The 23552-nt window shown below is 47.3% G+C and overlaps 1 protein-coding gene across 1 annotated transcript; it reads left to right on the top strand.

The window, feature by feature from the left end:
• HERPUD1 (homocysteine inducible ER protein with ubiquitin like domain 1) lies at positions 1-11987 on the top strand. The gene is made up of 8 exons (XM_040253940.1): positions 1-760; positions 3632-3709; positions 3798-3872; positions 4805-4935; positions 7993-8115; positions 8659-9009; positions 10314-10419; positions 11224-11987. The coding sequence occupies exons 1-8, from the start codon at positions 614-616 to the stop codon at positions 11386-11388; spliced, it is 1176 nt and encodes a 391-aa protein (XP_040109874.1). The 5' UTR covers positions 1-613; the 3' UTR covers positions 11389-11987.
• Positions 11988-23552: the final 11565 nt, after the last annotated feature.

The following is a 23552-nucleotide window of genomic DNA, read 5'->3' as shown; positions in this document are numbered from 1 at the left end:
GCCGCAAACTGGGTTCGCTCAGCGGTTCTTTGAGCCGCGGCAAGGGTCGGGATGGCGCGGCCTGCCCTGGAGGCCTGACGTCTGGGGGCCACCCCTGGGAAGGGAAAGGGTAAGTGGTACTGGGGGCAAAGGAGCGGGGTTGCTGCTTTGTGATGAAACAATTTGCAGAGGCTGCCAAACCGGGAGGCTGCAGGGACGGCCCTCCCTAAACGGCCTTGAGCAACCCGACCAAGGAGCACGCCAGTGTCCTCAAGGCTGAGGCGCCCCACACGGGGCGCACGCACCCCAGCATGGTCACCAAACCCGGGCTCCCCAGCCGCAGCCGCGACTCCGGGTGACGCCACCGCGGCGGGTTGCATCAGCCCGAGCCCACGGGCCTTGGCCCGCCCTTCCGCCCACGGAGCTGGGCGCCGATTGGGCCACGTTAGGGCAGGGGCCTCCGCCTCAGCCAATGGGCGACAGCCACAAAGGGTTCTGTCCGCAGAGTCCGGGAGCGGGGTGTCTATAAAAGGTGCCGGAGGCGGGGGCGCGCGCCCCGGAGACTGAAACCGTCGTAGCGGGGGTTGCTGGCGGCTGGGACGTTTCCTCCCTACTGTCTGGGGGCGCCGCCGACATGGAGCCTGAGCCCGAGCCCGAGCCCGTCACGCTCCTGGTGAAGAGCCCCAACCAGCGCCACCGAGACTTGGAGCTGAGCGCCCACCGCAGCTGGAGCGTGGGCCGCCTCAAGGCCCATCTGAGCCGCGTCTACCCCGAGCGCCCGGTGAGAGGGGGGGCCCCGACTCCCGCTGCCAGCATCCCTCAACCCCGGCTGTCATCCTCGCAGCGCTCTTTGCGCCCCTTCCCACTAGAGAGGCCATGTCCACCTCCCCTCTCCCCGTACCATTTCCCTTTGCCGGCCGGCCTCCAATGGCTGCTCCCTCCAACTCCAGTTTCCCAGGCCTGTGGTCTCCCCCTTTTAGTGCCCTGCCGCCGTAGGCGCCCCTTGACTTGGCCCCGTGACTGTCTCTTCCTCCTTCTAGGCCGCCATCGCCCCGCCTTCCTGACGGGGCCGCCTTCCCCTGTCACGTCGCCTTCTAGGCCCCCAAACTCTGCCATATACCTCTCCAGTCTCCTTCTCGTCCCCTAGATCTGGCTTCCAGCCTTAGCCAAGCCGCTGAAACAGCAGTTTGACCTTGGGTGAATCATTTCATCCTCCAAACCTCAGTTTTCCCCAAACGTCAGAGCGACGTGTTCCTGGTTGGGATCGTATCCGATTAAGTTAGAAAGAAATAAGGAAATAAGAAAATGTGAAGGCTGCAAAATGAGTTTTCTTGTGTGGCCTCTCATTGCGGAGAGGAGAGTGCAGGGGCTAAGCCCAGGCCAGTGGCTATAGAGAAGCATGGTGAGCGCCTGGCCGTGCGTACCTAAGGCCCCACACCCAGGAGCAAGGACGTGGCTGTTCCTCTCCCCGTCCACCTTCCGCCACGGGGGCCCCTCCCTGTGAGCTGGACTCCACAGCCTCTGCCTAGTCCCAGGGAGGAGCCTCGTGCGCTTTCTGGTAAAGGGTGACTTAGAATGCAAATAGGTGGAGGGAACTTCCCCGAGTCTGGGTTTTAAAGACTTTGGTCCCACAATTACAGAGATTTCTTGGCTTTGTTTTGGTTGACACATCTGTCAACATCACCCTTAGCGACAAGCCCTCCCTCCCTACCACGTGATGGAAGCCATGAACTGGACCTTCCTGTATTTACTTTCTACTCTAATATTATGTAAGTGTCAGCAGTGTTCTTTGCTGCCCACGGCTGTAATTTCCCTCCATCAAACAGGAGAGGGCATCAAGTCAGGACGAGATTGTGAAATTGTTCCTCCTTATCTGAAGCGTTAGAACGTGCCATGGCTAATGGGTCAGGTTATTTTTGTTCTGTGATGTCAAGAAGGTGGAAGTGTGAGTGTCCCTCCTGAGCCGTTCTTTTGAAATTTACTTATTTGTTTAAGAAGCTCCCATTCTGTTAGCATTTATCTTGGCACTGTTTGCAAGGTCACCATAGTTGCTTCCAAGAAACCAGGTGTTAAGCTGCTATGAGAATGGCTATTAGGTACACAAATTGGCGAGGCAGGTGTAGGCTCTTGTTGCATCATTTGGTGAAAGGCAGTGTTTTGGAAGAGAGCTTTCCTTTAGGGCTTCCCTGGGTGAGGAGCATCATTCTTACTAAATCTGAGGACCTAAAGTTGTAAGTAAAATTTGTCTGGGGTATGTAAACTTGTGTTTAAAAATTATGGCTGAAGCACACTCGTCGTTTGCTTTGTAATGTGAGAACCCTTACTTTTGATAGTGGTTTGCTTAATATGTTTTTCTTCAAATCAGCATTCTTGGTAAAGACAGCAGTGTCAGTTCAGGCCTTTCAAGTCAGTTCAGTCGCTCAGTCGTGTCCGACTCTTTGCGACCCCATGAATCGCAGCACACCAGGCCTCCCTGTCCATCACCATCTCCCGGAGTTCACTCAATAGGCCTCAAATCACAGGCACCTGTGGTTTTCAAACCTTTCCTAGTGTGGAACTCTTTAATAATGCAGGATCCCACCTATGCAATAACATTTACAAATCCAAGCGTATAGCATTTACTTAAAAAGTTCAGTGGGTGAGAATGATGGTGAACCCAACATTCAGTATATTTCTGTAGTTTGTTATACTTGCCCAGTGTCAAAAAAAATCCTGATTTACACAGATAAATAGATACTGTTTTGTTTTAAACAGCTTGCTTTGTATCTCTGGCTACTTCACAGGAATGCAAATTTTGTATAGTTGGTTATTCTGGCAAGAGCAGGTTAAGAAGTTATTGGTGCACTCCAGTGTACTGACTTTGGTGTATATCATTTGAAGCCTTTAAGTCCAGTTTTTAAGGGAATTAAAAATAGATTTTAAAAGTGAGATCTGTATAAAAGTGTGGCACCACTGTGGTTTTAAAATCACTGGAATGGAGAAGAGGGTTAGGAATCTTGACTTTAGCAGCAGGTGACCTTGGACCAGTGAATTTTAGACTTTCCCCCTCCCCCTTAGAATTGCTTGCTAAGGTGCTTCAGTCATGTCCGACTCTGCTAGCCTGTGGACTGTAGCCTGCCAGGCTCTTCTTGTCCATGGGATTCTCCAGGCAAGAATACTGGAGTAGGCCTTCCTGACCCAGAGACCTAACCCATGTTAAAATAGGCATACTGAATATCTCACAGGGCTGTGTGGAGTGCTGCCACACAGCATCCCCTCTCTAGCTGCGTTTGTATGCTGGAAAAAGTCTCTTGGAGGGCTGAAGTTTATAACTGCTTCGTGTTATCTTGGGACGGTGTTCTGTGGTTTTAGTGAAGGCTAACTTTGACTTCTCTGAGACCAAAGGAGGTTTTGAAGTTGGTTACTGTAGGAACTCCAGATTGGTGTTGCCATAGGCTTTGTGGACTGGATGTAGTTTGCCATCCTGAATTTGTTTGCATGTTAGAAATCGGTTTATTGAGAATGTTCTAAATAAAAGTATATGGGGCCTTTGGAAAAATGTTCTCCTATGATGCTGGGGGGAAAAAAATTTAATATTTGTATAAAATGGTGTCTTCTGTTTGGGAACTTGCAGGGCTAAGTGCTGACCTGTGCTACTCTTTCTTTCCATAAGCATCCAGAGGACCAGAGGTTAATTTATTCCGGGAAGCTGTTGTTGGATCACCAGTGTCTCAGGGACTTGCTTCCAAAGGTATCACTTAATATTGTTAAGTTTTTGGATGTTTTTAACCACTAACTGGGTTGAATTCAAGCCTAAAGTACTTCCTTATTACTTTTAGCAGGAAAAACGGCATGTTATGCATCTGGTGTGCAATGTGAAGAGTACTTCAAAAATGCCAGAAGCCGGTGCAAAGGTACGTCTGCTTTTTCATGACTGCATGGCAGTTTGTGTCATTCAGACTGTCAAGGTAAAAATAAAGGAAGTTGGGTTAAACTCCTAAGCGAGCCTTTTTATCATGTAATAATTTTGTCTCTTCCCCAGTGAGAATCAGGAATAAACTGTTATCAATACAAATGAGAGTTTACTATAATAGAAGTAGACTGTTCTATTAGTCTTGTAGTGGAAAAGTGGAGTTCTGCAGTATTCTCTTTTCTGGGACACAATTTGACCTATAGTGGCTTGGTGTCCAGATCGCCAAACTAGCAAGGCAGTCGTGAATTTAGCACATAATAAATTTCTTCTAAGGAATCATTCATTTTTATAGAGGTAAAAAGTGACTATTTTCTTTGGAAATTTTCATTTGTTGGGATAGGAAAAGACCACAGTCTTTAAAAAGACTCATGTTAAATGGTTAAAGTCCCTTGTTTTTCATTTCACAGTGTTAGTTCAGCTATACTCTTAATATTCTAATGCGGTGATACACGCTAAATTTGCATTACAGCAGTACATCCTGAAACATCTGAATATACTAAAGTATTTCAGGTCTGTCTTGTATTTATAAGCCTTATCAATCAAATTTAATTTCTTGATTTAGTAAATTTAACACCGTAAGATGAATTGAGCAGTAATAGGAAGCTATTGCTTTCTCAGCAATGATAACTTCATTGGAAGATTTTAGTGAAACTACGGCATAGCTACTCTAGGAAAAAAGTATAGATTTAGTATCTCTGTATTGATACTGTGTTGAGAAAATTTCAGAATATCTTTATGTAACATGGCGTCTGTTTGATTTTGTCAAGTTCAGAGGTCAGGGTTGAGGCATCCATTCACAGCAAAAGAAGCCTTGAATCTTGATTTCAGACAATTGCATCAGGCCTTTTGTTCTTGTGTTCATGTTGCACTTAGGTTGCTGAATCCTCGGAGCAGCCCACTGGTCTTAATCAAGGACAGTCCCCTGGGGATTCCTCAAGTGATGGTTTAAGGCAGAGGGAGGTTCTTCGGAACACTTCTCCCTCTGGATGGGAGAACATCTCAAGGTGAGTGTTGTCATAAAGAACATGAACTTGCATCCGTTGCATCAACTTACGAATAAGCTGTGTTTGTACTATAAGTCATGGAACTTTAAAAGGGACACAGTTTTGCTTTATAAGGGCTCACTTTAAAGACCTCTTATGTATTTAACTTAATAAATACATGGCCTTTTAGGAACATCTAAAAAGTAGAGAGGCACATCATGCAAATCTAGGCATTCCTTCTCCGTGGGTGTGCCGGGCACAGCACTGACCTCACGGTGGGAGTCGGTGCTGCTGCCGGGAACGGCTATTGTCAGCACTGTGCAGCCACTTTGCTGAGTGGCTCTGTGCTTTGTCGTAACAGTGGGTGACAAAAGGTGAAGGCATCATTTGAGAAATGCTCTGCCAGGAACTATGTTGGCGAAGCTAGGAGAGGGGGTGCAATTAGAGCTTTTCTTTAGAGCCAAAGCCAGAAGTGTCTAACGTATGATGCAGGGAACTATACTCAATATCCTGTGATAAATCACAGTGGAAAATAAACACAGGTGTGTGCTGTTTGTATTTTATAGCCAGCAATGGCACCCCACTCCAGTACTCTTGCCTGGAAAATCCCATGGACGGAGGAGCCTGGTAGGCTGCAGTCCATGGGGTCGCTAAGAGTCGGACACGACTGAGCAACTTCACTTTCGCTTCTCACTTTCATACATTGGAGAAGGAAATGGCAGCCCACTCCAGTGTTGTTGCCTGGAGAACCCCAGGGACGGGGGAGCCTGGGGGGCTGCCGTCTGTGGGGGCACACAGAGACGGACACGACTGACGCTACTTAGCAGCAGAACACCTTTTTAGGAAAGATCCTATGGGAAAAAAACAGTTTATTAATTATGAGTTGAAATTCTTTTCCTCTCTTGAGTCCCCTACCTTCTGTTTCTTAGCTTTCAATACCTGATTGTTGCTAGTCAGACATTTGAGGAATGAAAAGTTGGTTTTTTTCTTAATGGAAATTTCAGATATACATGAAAGTAGAGGGAACTGTATAATGGATCTTCATGAAATGATTAAACTTTTTTGCCATACTTGCCTTCTCTATTCTTCCTTTCTTTTCATCCTGAGGTATTTAAAAATAATTCTCAGACATTGTCAGTTCACCCTCATATACTTCAGGATATAACTCTAAAAACCTTTTAGTTACCTTGTGTATCTGGAGTGTTGTCATCAGAGCTAACAAAAATACTTTATTTTGTCATTTCTACACACACACTATATCTTTTTGCAATTTTTATTGACATGGGGCTTCCCAGGTGGCTCAGTGGTAAAGAACCCACCTGCCAGTGAAGGAGATCCAGGATCGATCCCTGAGTTGGGAAGATCCCCTGGAGGAGAAAATGACAACCCACTCCAGTATTTTTGCCTGGAAAATCCCATGGACAGAGGAGCCCCAAGGGCTACAGTCCATAGCATAGCAAAGAGTTGGACGCGACTGAGCAGCTGAGCATGAACTCATAGTTGTCTTGCGGAGTTGTACCAAGCTGTGTTGTATGGCAAAGTGATGCAGTTATACACATATATACATTCTTTTTAAATTTTTATTTTCCACTGTGATTTATCACAGGATATTGAGCATAGTTCCCTGCGTCATACGTTAGGACCTTGTATCTTTAAATAATCAAAAACAATATCATACCATGACATCCTTGTATTAGAATACAATTTTAGAACTGCTCTGGGTGTGGAATTTTGTTAAAATACTGTTGTCAGTGTACAAGTCGGATAATTGAATCCATTATTGGATAGATGCTCTTAAAACTGCATCTCTTTTTGACTGTATGATTTGAAAATTGAGGCTCATATCTCTGTGAATTTCACTGTCATAAAACTTGTTGATTTCACCCAACAAATATTTATTGGACAGACAGTGCATGCACCTTTGTTTAAGGATATGAGTCGACCAGCACAGATGACCACACAACTACCCCTGGTCTTTCTGCAGTTCTGGTAGTTTGTAGTTTGTGATGTGATGCCAAAGGAGTTCACTGTGTAGGGCTCACAGGCGGAAGATGACTCCCACACACACCCTGCCCCAGGCTGTGCTGAATGACAGAAGCATGAGTTTGGTGTCACATAAACAGGGCTTCGACCCAGCCCTACTGCTTAGGAGTTCGGCGGCCTTGTCCAGATCCTTTGTCCTCCCTGAGCTGTCCTCAGGCTCCCCTCTGTAAATGGCGTGGCTGGAGAGCTCCACAGACTCACTGAGGATCCAGTGAGATAGCAGCCTGCTGTCCTCACAGGGCACAAGTGGTCAGTAAGCGTGGCTGGGTGATGCCGCACGTAACTCTGCCCCCTTTATATTTCAGATCTAGGGTTGGGAGAAAAATGGTGTTAGAAGGGGAGTATTTTCTGCAGAAAAGGCTTTGGAGAGATGTGACTTTTTTGAGTTTCTCCCTGAAGGTTGAATAGTGGGGTTTAGACCTTCAGTGGGAGAAGGAATTGGCAACCCACTCCAGTATTCTTGCCTGGAGAATCTTGTGGACAGAGGAGCCTGGTGGGCTGCTGTCCATGGGGTCGCACAGAGTCGGACACGACTGAAGCAACTTTACATAGATGCATGCATGCATTGGAGAAAGAAATGGCAACCCACTCCAGTGTTCTTGCTTGGAGAATCCCAGGGACAGAGGAGCCTGGTGGGCTGCCATCTGTGGGGTCACACAGAGTCGGACACGACTGAAGCGACTTAGCAGCAGCTGCAGCAGACCTTCAGTGAGATTCCACCAGCCTAAAATAAGGGTGGGGATCCACTCAGACTGAAAAGGTCGGCCTGGTTGTGCATCAGGGCAACGACATGAGGCCCTGGTGCTGGACGAGGGCCCTTGTTCTCCCCTGGGACCCAGACTGTGGCAGGAGGGCTTCGTCAGCACCTTCTATGATTGCATTGCACTGTGCCTCACCCGGAAACCGCGTGTAACTGTCACAAAGCCCAGTCTTCTGTCTCCTTCTGTTTTGAATTCCTGATTGTGACTTAAACTTGGTTTTCGTTGATTCATACTAAGCCAACTCAAACCGAGCATTTTTTCACATCTTTCATAGGCCTGAAGCGGCCCAGCCGGCGTTCCAAGGCCTGGGGCCTGGCTTCTCGGGGTACGCGACCTACGGCTGGCTGCAGCTCTCCTGGTTCCAGCAGGTGTACGCGAGGCAGTACTACATGCAGTAGTGAGTGTTTCCCCACCGAGCGGGGTGTGGCCAGGGCTCCCGGGAGCGGGAGAGCTCACGCCATGCTTCCTATAAAGCCAGAAGTGGCGGGCTGAGCGTATTTTCATTACTATCTGCAGAGCCCTGGTGTGTCTGGTTCTGTGGGTGGACAGTGTAAATGGTAACTACTAACTTGTGTATTGACACAGGTGTGCTTGTGTGTGATCCATGGTTTGATGACTGTGGAGAATATGTTCCTTCCTTTTCAATTTGTGGTGTCTTTAATGGTTTAAGAAATGTTTAATTTACTATTGCACTGTACTTTTATGGTAGTCTTGGTGTTTAATTCCAGACGAAATTTACCAAGTGGCTTCCCTTAGGAGCAGAAAAGCTTTTAAAGATATGATTGTTAGTAAAGAAGTTCTTTGCTAAGTTAAAGAAAATCGGCATTTGTATATCCTTACTTATAATTCTTAGTAGTAAAAGATGTAAATGAGATGATGAGAACCAGCCTTCAGGATGCCTTGCTCTCAACAGTATCTACCTCTGTTGTTTTTATCTTAGCTTAGCCGCCACTGCGGCATCAGGGGCTTTTGTCCCCGCACCAAGTGCGCAAGAGATACCTGTGGTCACTGCACCTACTCCAGCCCCAATCCACAACCAATTTCCAGCTGAAAACCAGCCTGCCAATCAGAACGCTGCTCCGCAAGTGGTGGTTAACCCTGGGGCCAATCAGAATCTGCGGATGAATGCTCAAGGAGGCCCCATTGTGGAAGAAGATGATGAGATAAATCGAGATTGGTTGGATTGGACCTACTCAGCCGCTACGTTTTCCGTGTTTCTCAGTATCCTCTACTTCTACTCCTCCCTGAGCCGATTCCTCATGGTCATGGGGGCCACCGTGGTTATGTACCTGTAAGTAGATGATTTCGCTTTTATTCCCTCTTTACTACAAATTACACTATGTGGTGACTCAAACCAAGTACAGACTTTCCTCTTCTGAGCAGTTTCAGTCAATATTTAAGGAGGTATATTTAATAAGTCATTCTGGCATTTTCAGTGTAAAGAATTGACGGCTTGGTTGTGCATTGCCGACAATGCAATTACATCTGTGTTGATACAAGAACAACATTCTCTTCTTTTCCTCTAGTTAAGCTACCTGCCAGGCTTCTTTCCATACTGGGGCATGGAAAGAAAAATTGTGTTTGTGTTGAATAAGAACATATTTATCTTTTACCAGGCTACAGCTGCCTTCTAGAATGAAGGCCACTGGCTGTGGCTTAGTCTTAAAGAGGCAGGGAACTGTTGCAGGCCTGGCATTTGGCTGTATCCATGGTGCTAGTAGTTCTCAACCAGAATGGTTTTACGTCTCCCTCTAAGCCTAACCCTTACCCTCAAGCATTTGGCAGTGTTTGGGGACATTGTTAACTCTCAGCAGGGATGATGGGGCGAGGTGGGTCTACTAGCATCTAGTTGACAGCTGCTAAACATCCTACAGTACGCAGTTCAGCCCCTCAGTAAACACCCAGCCTGGGACATCAGCAGTGCCAAAGTGGGGAAACCCTGGCCTGGAGTGATACATCCTTATTTGTGGTGAAAACTGACTGAAGACCATTTTCCTCTATAGGAAGAATGGATTTTTTTAGTTTTAGAAAATCTTAAAAAAGAAATATTTAGAAAAATGCATTCAGTACTCACACCCAGTATTAATCATGGTTAACATTTTGTCACGTTTGCTTCAATACTTGGATTGCAGTGGATTTTCCAGATAAAACTGTTAGGTAATTTTTTGAATTCTGCAGGCTGTAGAATCGCACATTTAGGCGACTAAGTCTCGGTCGTCTTAGTGTGCTAGGACGGACAGTCACAGCCGTGTGTGCATTTCCTCTTTTCCTCTCTGTTCAAGTTTTCAAGTGTAAGGGTTAGCTCAGGTGAGCAAGAATGTGTCGAGCACATACTGTGTGCCAAGTGCTCTTTATGTTGCTGGGCGCACGGTGATGAATCAGGCATGGTTTCCATAGGGACCATCGAGAACCTCACATTCCGCCTGGCCTGCTAGAATGTGTCTGCAGATGGGTCTGGCTTCAAGCTTCTAATCGGGTCCTGTTCTGATGAGAGGAGGGGAGCGAGGGGGACCTCCTCTCATCAAGAAGGCCCTTAAATTCTTGAGTACATTTCACTCTGTTCACTAAGATGGACTTAATGTGCTTCCTTCGAAGGCATCACGTCGGGTGGTTTCCGTTTCGGCAGAGGCCAGTTCAGAACTTCCCGAATGATGGTGGTCCTCAGGAGGCTGTGAATCAAGACCCCAACAATAACTTCCAGGTATGGAGCTCCCATGGAGCCCGGAGAGCCCGGTGTGAAGTGCCAGGCCCAGGAGTCCTTCATCTCTAAATACCTTGTGGTTTTTTCCATTTTATTAGACTAAATATTTCAAGATTTTTTCCAATTTATTCTTAGAGCAGTAGCACTGTCACAAAATCTGTCAGGTATTTTTGTTATGTGGCAATTTGCATTTTGGCACATGTAAATGGTTTTGAAATTCACTATTTTGAGTGTTCATGCTCAGTAACAATGTATTATACCATGGAAACTGCTAATGGAGAGTTATTCTAATTAAGAGTTAGAAACATATGCCTGTCTCTCTCACAGAATAGATTTCTTGGAAAATAACATACAGAAATAGGATTTCTCTAAGGCAATATAATGCACAATCCTAAAGGAGATTCTTTTTAATATAAAGTATCACTGTAGTGTCTGTTTTTAGAATCCTGTGTTTCCAGTTTTAGTTGCTTTTTTTTTTTAAACTCGGAACACTGCCAAAATTAGAAAAATATCCACATTTAATGAAGTGTCAGGCTTAATTACTAACTTAATAATAGTTGAAGATCTAGTTACTTCATTTGATACTGTGGCCAGGGATACTGAAAACCATGAGAGTGTTCAGCACAGTTGTGCTGTGGAGGCTGGAGGAGGAGCTCCGTCCAGCGTGGGACGTCATCCCCGGCGTCCAGCCTGTGTCACTTGGCTTATGGGCAGGGACCCAGGGAGTCACTCTGCCCTTGCCTAATGTTACTGGGTGCTTGTCACAGTCCTAATTGTTTTCTCCTTGTGGTTTATTCCCTACAGGGGGGCCCTGATCCTGAAAGTGAAGATCCCAGCCACCTCCCTCCAGACAGGGATGTACGGGGTGACGAGCAGACCAGCCCTTCATTTATGAGCACAGCCTGGCTTGTCTTCAAGACTTTCTTTGCCTCTCTCCTTCCAGAAGGCCCTCCAGCCATAGCAAACTGACTGTGTTTCCTCTCTGGCTGCTGGAGGCTTTGACAGGCGTGGACTGGATCATCTGATGCTGGCTCGATTTCCTTACCTGGATGTGGCGGTGGCACAGAAATAGTATAAGAATCTACAAAGAGGATGATATGCTTTTGTGATTAAGCAAAAGCAGCAAGTAAGACATGAAGCCATGATACAATTGATGAACAAAAATGCCTACAGGCTTCTCATGTCTTTGTTCTGAAGAGCTTTAATATATACTGTTGTAGTTTAATAGGCATTGTAAGTAGAAGGCACTAGTTTCGCATGTTTATGCCTGAGGAACTTTTCCAGATGTGTGTGTCTGCATGAGTGTTTGTACATAGATGTCATAGACGCAGAAATGGTTCTGCTGGTACGATTTGATTCCTGTTGGAATGTTTAAATTACACTAAGTGTACTACTTTATATAATCAATGAAATTGCTAGACATGTTTTAGCAGGACTTTTCTAGGAAAGACTTATGTATAATTGCTTTTTAAACTGCAGTGCTTTACTTTAAACCAAGAGGAGCTGTGCAGAGGTGAAAACCTTTGCTGGGTTTTCTGTTCAATAAAGTTTTACTATGAAGGACCCTGGCGGAGACTCCTGTCATCTTAGTTGTTTACTCCGTGTCTGTCGGCACTGGGTGGTCAGCAGTTGAGTTGCCGATTTTTGAGTAACCTGAATGTTTTGTAACCTGAATTCTTTTTATAAAAGGACCATTTGTACTGATTAAAAAGATAAGGTAAACCCACGGAAGTTTTAACTCACTGAGATTATGCTTGTGTTTGCCCTGCACTCCCCATTTCCTGATTTAAATAATATTGGCTTATGTTGTAACCCATCAGCTTTAAATTCCCCCGATTTAAAGTTAGTGGCTTTGCTCTCTCTCCCGCGTGCTGGGGCGCTCTTCTCCTCGTGTCTTTAGATCGACGTGCCCTCACGCCTTGAAGATGGATTTTCCTGCTATCTTCTAAATAAAATAGAGCTGTAACACTGACTTGTCTGAGAGCTATAACACAGTCTATCCAAGACCTGAGAGCTGTGACTCGCCGAGGGGGCTTTAATGTCCGTCACTCCAAATCTTTGTTGTGACGAGACAAAGAATCGAGGAACATAAACTCGCGTGACATCTATGGTGCTGTGACTCGGATATATCCTGGCTGAAACAACCTCCACGTGGAAGAGGCCAAGCATAGCCGGAGCCCAATTCAGCAAAGCTCCCGCGGTAGAGACGGAACACGAAGAAAATCCAGCGCAGGGGAAGGCCCATCGTGCTGGAAACTGGGACAGTGGAAAGCCCATGCGGCCCAGTCTCAGATCCCAGAAGACCTCCAGTTAAGAAAGAGAATGGCTTCCTAGCTGGCTCAGTGGTAAAGAATCTGCCTGTCAATGCAGGAGACCCTGGAGATGCGGGTTTGATCCCTGGGTCAGGAAGATCTGCTGGAGAAAGGAATGGCAACTCACTTCAGTATTCTTGCCTGGAGAATCCCATGGACAGAGGAGCCTGGAAGGTTACAGTTGGGAGAGCGGGGGCGGGGCGGGGCAGGGGGGAGGCACGGGGGTTGTGTGGGGGGAGTGTTGCAAAGAGTTGGATGTGCCTTAGTACTCTTGCCTGGAAAATCCCATGGACGGAGGAGCCTGGTAGACTGCAGTCCATGGGGTCTTAAAGAGTCAGACACAACTGAGCAACTTCACTTTCACTTTTCACTTTTATGCATTGGAGAAGGAAATGGCAACCCACTCCAGTGTTCTTGCCTGGAGAATCCCAGGGACGGGGGAGCCTGGTGGGCTGCCGTCTATGGGGTTGCACAGAGTCAGACACGACTGAAGCGACTTAGCAGCAGCAGCAGCAGTAGTGACTAGCACACAGCACACACAAGCAGAAAATGAGAGGCAATGAAAAAAAGGGGAATTGAGTGCAGTTTTCCACTGAAAAATCACACACAAGCCAGTCTTGGGATGATGGCTGCCTGAAGATCAAATAACAATAAAGTCTGGAAGATGAAATTTCAGATTATTTGGCAAAAAAAAAAAAAAGTGGCTTTAAGTGCTTTTCACCTGCTCACATGTCATGCTGTGCTTTACTCTTGGACTTTAAGTATTATTTTTGAGACTAATCTGAAAAGTGCTGTGTGTTTTTCATAGGAATGATGCTGTAAGTAGAATGCTAAAGGCCTGGGACTTGTTTTCAGCAAAGTAGATCAGCTGCTTGTTTCACGGTCACGATCATTTATTTTTGGCTGCACTGGATCTCTGTTGCTTTTTTTTTTTTTTTGCACAGGCTTTCTCTAGTTGCGGCGAGCGGGGCTGCTCTTCACTGTGGTGCGAGGGCTTCTTACTGAGCTGGCTTCTCGTGGAGCACAGGCTCTAGGCTCTCGGGCTTTAGCAGTCGCAGCTCATGGGCCCTAGAGCTTCCGGGTTTCACTAAGAGCAGCTCGCAGCCTCGGAAGCTGTGGTTCACCGGCTTAGTTGCTCCACGGCATGTGGAATCAGGGATCAAACCTGTGTCCCCTGCACTGACAGGCAGATTCTTATCCACTGCGCCACTAGGGAAGTCCCGGTCATGTTCATGTAAACATCATTGTTTACAGTGGTGACTGGAAACATCAATGACATCCAATAAACATTCCCCGAACAATTCATAGCCAGATGCTGGGTAGAGGCAAAGCTGTTTCATGTATGTGTTTGTGTGTGCGCGCATGGTCGGTCACTAAGTTGTGTCTGACTCTGCAACCCATGGACTGTAGCCCATCAGGCTCTTCTGTCCATGGGATCTTCCCAACCCAGGGTTTGAACCGGTGTCTCCTGCATTGGCAGGTGGATTCTTAACCACTATCACCACCTGGAAAGGACTCCAATTTTATCTATGACTGTGCTTTAAAAAGCCAACCAAGATAATCATGTAAGGAGTAAAATAAAATAGCGTCAAGTTTGAAATAACACCTGGAACCAGAGGACTGACCAGTCAGGAGCCACTGATGATTGATGAGTTACAAAGGCTATATTTGCTTGAAGGAAGAAGCAACTCGAGACTGGAGGTTCTACAGTTTTACGAGTGAGAAGTGGGTGATGGGAAGAGACTAAGGAGCTGCAGAGAGCGGTCACTGCCGAAATGAGTGCAGAGGTGAGACTCCCCTCCTGCCATGGAGCTGGATTCCTGGCGTACTTCGCCATTGATCAAAGCTGTCATTAAGAGTTGATACGAGGTCATTTTAAAAATCCTGAGTGGAGAGGCCTATCGTCTTATGGAGCAGGAGCAGCATCGCTTGGAAAAGATGCCCGGAACCCCAGGCAGCTGGCAGTGCTGGGCTCCTGCTTTTGAAGTGGTGAGGCCACTCACTCTCCCTGTGGTGTCCGGTTGCATCAGTTAAACTCCGGATTCCACAGGCCTAGAATAGTTCCAGGAAGGTGCTCCTAAGAACAGCTGACAAGGGTTCAGATTGTCCCTAGCCACATTAAGAGAGGAACCTTCAGACAAGAGTCAAGGTTTAAAGACTTCTGATGGGTGTGAGATATGGCAGAACTGTTTCTACGACAGTTACTAAATGTGCAATCACAAGAATGTACTTGCATACCACTGTTAATACTTTGAAAATTGTTGGTTTGAGTCTCTGTTGTTAAGTAGCAATTAAAAAGCTGAAAGCATAAACCAAAAAATTTCCCAAATGTTAGATCAGGCCGTCATCGCTTTTTAAGTGTGTGTTTTCCAAGGTGTATTTTCTTGAACCCTAGTTCTATAGAAGGAACACTCCAGAAAATGAGCTTGTGCTCCGTCGCTCAGTTGTGTCCAAGTCTTTGGAACCCCATGGACTGGAGCCCACCAGGCTCCTCTGTCCCTGGGATTTTCAAGATAGGAAGGCTGGAGTGGATTGCCATTTCCTTCTTTGGGGGATCTTTATACCCAGGGATTGAACTGGCGTCTCTTGCGTTGGCAGGCAGATTGTTGACCACTGAGCCACCTGGGAGGCCCCGGGAAGATGATCTTACAGCCAGGTAAATCTGGCAGTTGGTGGGTTTCTTCACTGCAGGGCTCCAAGGGCATTTAACATACTGGTGTGCGTTCGAAGGAGGGTGTGTGGTCTATGGCCTCTCCCTTCTGTGGATCTGCCCAGGACTGAAAAATGTGCCACAGCTGAGGAAATGCAGTTAAGTTACTGATAATCAATGACTTGTTTGACATTCTATGCAGCAAACAGGTGCTTGGTAAGAAGTGACGTTATGCATCCATAATAAGCAATGGAGGTAAATACTCTTTAGATGGCTAGGGAGGGGATCAGAAGCCAAGCGGATCTATGGTCTGGCTAATAGAGAAAGGGTCCAAGTCATCTTTGTCAAAAGAAGCTCTTTCACCTATTTCTAAGGGAGTTAACCCTTTGGGTGAAGAAACTGTAATGGCCTCCCCTGAGGGAGTTCCTTTGAGAGAAGCGGCTGAGTCTTCTCAGGACCTACACCCCCCGCACCTCCCTTTGCTTCTGTAGCTATAATCAGACTCAAGTTCCAGCAGGCCTCAAGAAGTGAACAGCTCTGTGCGGCACACCTAAAGAACTGTATGATTTTTCCGACTTACACGGCCAATTCCAGGGTGGGGTGAGAATGGATATTATTAATGGGTGTGGGCTAGTGGTGAAAGCAACAGCAAGTTGGATCAGGCTGGATTTATTTTTTGTTAATTTTTTTTTAATTTATTTTTGGCTATCCTGGTTCTTCGGTGCTGCATGGGTTTTCTCTGGTTGCGGTGAGTGGGGGCTACTCTCCAGCTGCATTGTAGAGGCTTCCCGTTGTGGTGGCCTCTCACACTGTAGAGCCCAGGCTCTAGGCTTGTGGGCTTAGTAGTTGCCCTGTGGCATATGGGGTCTTTCCACACCAGGGATCAAACCTATGCCCCCTGCGTTGGCAGGCAGACTCTTTGCCACTGAGCTACCAGGGAAGCCCAGGCTGGATTTACTAACAGCCCACTGAGCAGAGGTTCTTTTTTTTTTTTAAATTGGAGCCTAATTACTTTACAATATTGTAGCGGTTTTTGCCATACATTGACATGAATCAGCCATGGGTGTACATGTGTTCCCCATCCTGAACCTCCCTCCCACCTCCCTCCCATTAAGCAGAGATTCTGTTTGTTTCAGCGTGAAAAATGAGAAATGGTTCTGATGGTTAAGTTGGCTGAAACATAGGCTGACAGTTGGCCCACACAAAGGAAGCTGAAATGACAGAACTACCTTGGTATACTGTAGAAGGTATTCATCATAGGGAGATTGGAATGTTTAGTGTGAATTTATCATGTCAGACCTGCTCACCCACCCTGGGAGGGTCCACAGGACACACTTTTCACCTGTAGCCCACCAGGCTCCTCTCTCCATGAGATTTCCCAGGCAAGAAGACTGGAGTGGGTTGCCATTTCCTTCTTCAGGGTAGTAATACAGTACTTTTATTTATTTATTTTATATTTTGTCAGCATGATGTGTTTTATTTATTTTTGAATGTCTTGGCCACCCCCTGTGGCATGTGGGATCTTAGTTCCCCCAACCAGGAAGCACTGGAAGTACAGATGCCCAACCAACCACTGGACCAGGGAACTCCCTACAGTATTTTTAAATTAAGGTATGTACTGTTTTATTAAACATAATGTTATTCCACACTTAACAGACTATGGTATAATGTAAACTTAACTTTTATGGGCTTTGGGAAACCAAAAAGTTCGTATGACTCACTTTATTACAATATTTGGTTTATTGCAGGGGCCTGGGACTGAACCCACAGTATCTCCGAGGTGCGCCTGTACTTAGCAACAGGCAGAATCCCCACACTGGTTCCCTCACTTGTGGAATGAGGCTTATTATGGAAAACCAAGTGGAAGTCACGAGAACTGCCTGTACCCAGGAAAATGTACACGGAGTCCAATACCACATCCCCAAAGGGACTGCAGAGATCAGCGCCACCGTCAAGGCCTTAGAGATGCAGCGGTGCTGACCCCACATCTCTGTTCAACCCTCGTTCTCTGCAGAAGACAGGTGGGTCGCGGAGGATGACTTTCGTTGTTCAGTCACTCTGTTATGTCCGACTGTTTGCAACCCCATGGACTGCAGCACACCAGGCTTCCCTGTCCTCCATCCGCCAGAGCTTGCTCAAACTCATGTCTATTACATCCATAATGCAATTCAACCGTCTCCTCTGTCGTCCCCTTCTGTTGCTGCCTTCAATCTTTCCCACTATCAGGGTCTTTTCCAATGAGTCAGCTCTTTGTATCAGATGGCCAAAGTATTGTAACTTCAGCTTCAGCATCAGTCCTTCCAATGAATATTCGGGGTTGATTTCCTTTAGGATTGACTGGTTTGATCTCTTTGCAGTACAAGGGATTCTCAAGAGTCTTCTCCAACGCCACAGTTCAAAAGCATCAATTCTTTGGCACTCAACCTTCTTTATGGTTCAGCTCTCACATCCATACATTACTGGAAAAATCATAGCTTTGACTACACGGACCTTTGTCAGCAAAGTGATATACTGTCTAGGTTTGTCATAGCTTTTCTTCCAAGGAGCAAGTGTCTTTAATTTCATGGCTGCAATCACCATCTGCAGTGATTCTGGAGCCCAAGAAAGTAAAGTCTCTCACTGTTTCCCCATCCATTTGCCATGAAGAGATGCGACCGGATGCCATGATCTTCATTTTTTGAAATGTGTGGACATGGGTGATCATAAACTGATTTTCATTGGTGACTGGAGGTCACTCCAATTGCAGCTGCTCTTCCATGTGGTCTCATTACTTGAGCAAATTACACATCCCCTGGTTCCTGGTTTACAGCTACTGATCCAACAAGTGCTTTTTCCTTAATACCTGTTAGTTAAAACCACGAGCAGCAGTTTGCTTTCAGTTGGCCAGACCAAAAATATTCATTCACTGTCCTGCTTCGGGTGTATCAACTCTGCCGCCCAATGTAATTACAGTTTGGTCTGCAGGGACCTTGATCACCTTTTCCTTCCACAAAATATTCCACCGGCTGAACACTGATGATAAGTGGGAATTCCATCTAGTGAGCAAGAAGTAGTGACGATTAAGACATCTGCATTGCCAGGTGGTGGGAAATAAATTCCAAAAAGAGTCAGGGGCCGTCCATCTCAGTGAAACTTCTAGTGATGCAATGGTTGGGTGCGTGTCAAGATAGGTTTTTTCAGACAAGTTATTGGCATCCGGCCCCTCCTACAGCCGAAAAACCAGGCACAACATATAATTGTCCTCTGGATTTTGGAGCAATGTAGTCCTCATTTGGGTGTGTCACTCTGGCTTATTTACTTTCAGGCCCAAGTGACCTGAAAAGCTGCCTGTTTTGAGTGGGGTCCAGAGCAAGAGAAAGATTTATCTGCTATTCGCTACAGATAAATCCCTTCCCTTCTGAGTAACTGCTGAGCCGTTGGATTTACACCTGCAATGACCCTGTTTCCAAAGAAGTTCACATCCTGAGGTTCTGGATGGGCGCAAACTTGGGATGCAATTCAACCCACAACAGGGAGAAGCGCTTCCAGGAGACACAACGATGATTCCATCAAACTCGGAGCTCAGCTCCCCGGCCACTTCGGGCTCTCATGCCTCCAGAATCAACAGGCAGAGAAGGGCGTTATCCTATTGGCTTGGCTGGTTGAATCTGACTATCAAGAGGAGACTGGGCTGCTACTACACTAAAGAAGATAAGGAAGAACATGGGAATACAGGAGATCCCTAAGGCTACCCTGCCTGTCATGGAAAATCCAGTGAAGGCAGGACTACTAATGGCCCTGACTCTTCAGAAATGAAGGTTCGGTCACCCCAGCAACCATGACCAGCTGAGGTGGCTGCTGAGGGTGTGAAATGGGTAGTGAAAGATAGTAGTTGTAAATAGCAACTACATCTGCGTGACCAGTTGCAGAAATGAGGCCTGTAATTATGAGTATTTCTTCCTCAATTTGTTGTGCTGGGTTGGTAGCTTCATATACAAACTTGTATATTATGAATAGATATACAGTACATATAAAGTAAACATTTTTGTCTTATCTCCTTGTCATGTAACATAAGATGAATTAAAAATAGTTAGCTTTACATCACAGAATGTTTTCTTCCTTTAGCCATGTGGCGTGTGGGGTCCTAGTTCCCTGGCCAAGGATCAGCAGGTTTCCCTGCAGCGGAATCGCAGAGTCCTAACCACCAGACCACCAGGGAAGCCCCCTGCATCATAGGATTTAAGTTACAGGATCTCATAGAGAAGAGTGACCATCAACCAAGGACTTGGCATCCTCTCCTGGGGAAAGAATCAGTGTGTTTGGATTATGGGCGGGATAGTCCCATCACATTCCATGGAAGCAAGGCTTTGCCACTGACTTTATCTGGAGGTAAGTGTGGTTTAAGATTGTGAGGGTACCTAGCTGATAAAGGGTGGACTGGGCTAGGCCCAGTTATTCAAACACTAATCTAGGTGTTGCTGGGGGATTATCTTGAAGATGTCATTAAAACCTACAGTCAGCAGACTTTAAGTAAAGGCGATTATGCTCTACATCTGAGTTGGCCTCATCCAACTAGGTGAAAGATCGGAAGAGCCGGACTGAGGTTTCCATTAAGCCTGAGGACCGCAGTGTCAGCTGCTTCTCAAAATGGGGGCCGCTCCTTACAGGCTTTGCTCTGTGCCTTGCCAGGAAGGTTTCCTATTTCCAAAGTGGCAGGGTAGGCTTGTGGGAAAAGGCAGAAGCAAGTTCTCCACTGGAAGTGAGTCCTTAGGGTGGAAGTGGTGGGAGATAAATGGTAGCTGTCTCTGACTTGGCACCTCCAAGAGTGACTTTGCCCATGGCGGTACCCAGGGATCCAGCAGCAGCTGACTTTGTGCTGTCTGTTGTATTCATGCAGGCCTGAGTGTGCAAAAGCTTGTGTTTCCTGCTGCATAGCTGGCCAACAAGCACGCAGGCAGGCACATGTCATGGGGTCAGCACTCAGTGATGCACTTAGGACCTTCCTGGTGGCAGGTGTGCCTACCCTCATGGAGCTTACATCCTGGCAGGACCACAAAGACTAAACAAGGAAACCAGTGGACACAAAAGAACAAGGATTGGGGTGGGGGAAGCATAGAAAGAAAAAATAATGGGGTGAGGGATATTTTAGAGAGTGGTGTGTTTGGAGAAGGTCAAGTGGTTAGACAGTGGTCGGGGAAGGCCTCTAGAGGTGATACCTGAATGATGAGCTGGAGCAAACCAAGCAAAGATTTGGGGAAGAGTTGTCCAAGTGGCAAGAAAGGCAAGCGCAAAGGCCCTGAGGCAGGAACAAGGTCCACAAAGCCACTGTCTTAGAAGGTGGCAGGTGGCTGGCGTTGAGTGAATGGGGGTGGTGGGAGAAGGGATCCAGAAGTGGGGAGACGGATCATATAGGGCCTCCTAGGCCTTCGTAAGGAATGTGTGTTCTAGCCAAAGTGAGATGGGATCCATCGGAAGAGTCACAAGGGAAGGAACAGTATGGTCTGATGGCTTACAGTTCAAGGAGCTGGAATTTCATGGAGAAAGAGGGAGGAGAAATGATAGACATACAAGGGGTATAGGAGGGAAGCCTGCTCCACTGAGAGCCGCAAATCCAAGGTCAGAGCAAGGAGGTGAGGGCATGGAGCAGAGCGCCTATGATGATGGAAGCAGGTGGAAGGATGTGACGCCTGGGAGGACTAGGGGATAGGTTGCCTGAGGGGAGCCGCAGAGGGTGTCTCTGTGTGGGCTGATGCAAGACACCACCACTAGGTGGCACTAGAGGCAAACAGGGAGGTGTTTGCAAGGCTGAGGCCGCAGAGGTCATCGCAGGGAAAGGCGGAGGCTGCAAGGTCAAGAGAGCTGGTTTGAGCCCTAGGGCCTCTACAACCGGAGCCCCTGCTTTTCTTCATCCATAACATAGACCCCCAGGGACATATAAAACTGCTCTGCCCACCACATGGGGGCCATGAAGCTTGAAATCATGCCTCCCCGAAGGTGGCAAACATGCCCCTGGATGGGTGTGCAGAAATATTCTAGAGGGCCTGTCCCACTGATAATCTTAGGAACAGTGTTATTTTTCAATGTATTAGATAAGTGCATTTTTCCACTTAAAAAGGGATATGAAGTTCCTTTTTGAAATACATTTAACTTAAAAAATTCCATTTAAAAGGTTAAGTAAATAATAGTCTAAAGCCTGTGCAGAGAAGACAGAAATCACAGCAGTTGAATGATGGAGGCCAGGAAACACTAAAAGCTTTGTGACATATAGCCCATAAAAAAAAAAAAAAATGTTTTTAAGAAAAAAATATATTTTTTTAATGTTTAAAAAAATATTTTTTAAAAAAGAAAGACTTGAATCCCAGCACATGTGCTTGTCTGTACTGGGTGGCTCCCGCGGGTGCACGCGCATCTCGGAGGAAGATGTGGCTGGGGGTGCTATCAGCCTGCGTGTCGGTGGCTGGGGCGTTCACAGCCACGTGCACATGCACACATGCTTATTTTCGTGTGCCCGCAGGTTGATTTGTCTGAGTGGGTGTGTGAGTACAGGTGTACAGGTGTGTGCATGTCGAGTTACAGTTGCAGCACTGGGCTGGGCCGGAAGCCTGGGGCTGGCTGGTCACCAGCCACCAGCGGGCAGCAGGTAGCCGGGCAGGGCCTTCATCAGGCCGGGTCCCCTCTGTCTGGCGCGTGAGGTCCTCTGAAGTCCCTCTCTGCCCCATCCCCATGTCCCCTGATAGCCCCAGGCTTCTGCTGAGAGCCCCAGTGGCCCTGGCAGAGGCTTTCTGAAAGCCCTAGGACTCAGAAAGGAGAGCTGTTGTAGGTGGTGTGGGACTCGTGGGGTCCCTGAGTGGCTGGCACCCGATTTCTGGGGGCACAGCTGGCTCTTCTGCAGTCTGGGCTCTGGGTCTCTTCCAGGGGTGCTCTGTAGCTGTCTCTCCTACTTTCAGCCCCAAGCTTGTTCAGATACTGCTAAACCCTTGGGCTCGCCCCTGGCTCTGTGGGGAGTAGGTCATTCTGAGGCTCCCACGTGGGCATCACAGGGGTGACTGGACCCTGGAGCCCTTCAGCTCTGCCCTGCCTCCAGGGCCACCACCCTCACAAACAGGAGGAGCAGCCCAGGTCAGCCCAGTGGTGGCAGCGATTAACCCAAATCCCCTGTCCTCCTCACAGTCCTTCGGTCCACAGGTATGTAGTGAGGTCCTACTATGCGCTGGGCACTGCTGCAGAAACTCACCTCCTATCGATGGGCAGCTTCCTCCCTGCCAGCCCTGAGGACTGAGGCCTCGCTGGACCAGAGTGTATTAATGCCCAGCAGCTTTCCTCCCAGCCTGGCGAGGAGGAGAAGCCATGATGAGAAAACAGCCGACTGTGGGCCAGGCAAGCAGTACCGCCTCTGATTCTCCCACCAACTCTAGGAGGTAGGTACAATGTGCCCATTTTATGGTTGAAGAAACTGAGGCTCTGAGAGGGTGAGTGATTTACCCAAGTTGCACAGCTGGTGAGTAGCCCACCCTGGGATCCACACTCAAGTAGTTCACTCGCGTTCAGAAATTCCATTTCTTTAGAGATCCCGGTAGACACAGACTCTGTGTGATGGAATATGAAGGAGCAAGTCATTCTCCCAGGACTCAAGAGTGACAGTCTCTCCCGGCCTTGCCCCTCACCCCACCGCAGGTGACCGAGTTAACAATCTCATATGTGTCCTTCCAGATAATCTGATATGGACCTACATACATCAGCACATAGTCAAGGTCCGGGGCTGGCATCATGTCTGGTTTATAGACACTTTTCTCCCTCAATGACACTGTGGGAAACAGTAACACCGCCCGCCCCCCTCTCCCCACCAAAAAATTATTCCCTTCCTAAGCCCGGGCTGACTTCTTGCACTGACACAATCAGCACGACGTATGATCCATTTATACAGAAGGTCCAGAGCACATCTGTGGTTCCAGGGGCTGAGGGTGGGGGTGACTGCTTACTGGCTGCTGCTGCTGCTAAGTCGCTTCAGTCGTGTCCGACTCTGTGCGACCCCATAGACGGCAGCCCACCAGACCCCCCTGTCCCTGGGATTCTCCAGGCAAGAACACTGGAGTGGGCTGCCATTTCCTTCTCCAACGCATGAAAGTGAAAAGTGAAAGTGAAGTCACTCAGTCGTGTCCGACTCTTCGAGACCCCAGCCTACCAGGCTCCTC

This window comes from Oryx dammah, unplaced genomic scaffold, assembly GCF_014754425.2.
Source record: "Oryx dammah isolate SB20612 unplaced genomic scaffold, SCBI_Odam_1.1 HiC_scaffold_13, whole genome shotgun sequence".
Lineage (NCBI taxonomy): Eukaryota > Metazoa > Chordata > Mammalia > Artiodactyla > Bovidae > Oryx > Oryx dammah.
Note: the sequence above shows the minus strand (reverse complement) of the source record. Positions and strands in the feature narration are given on the sequence as shown.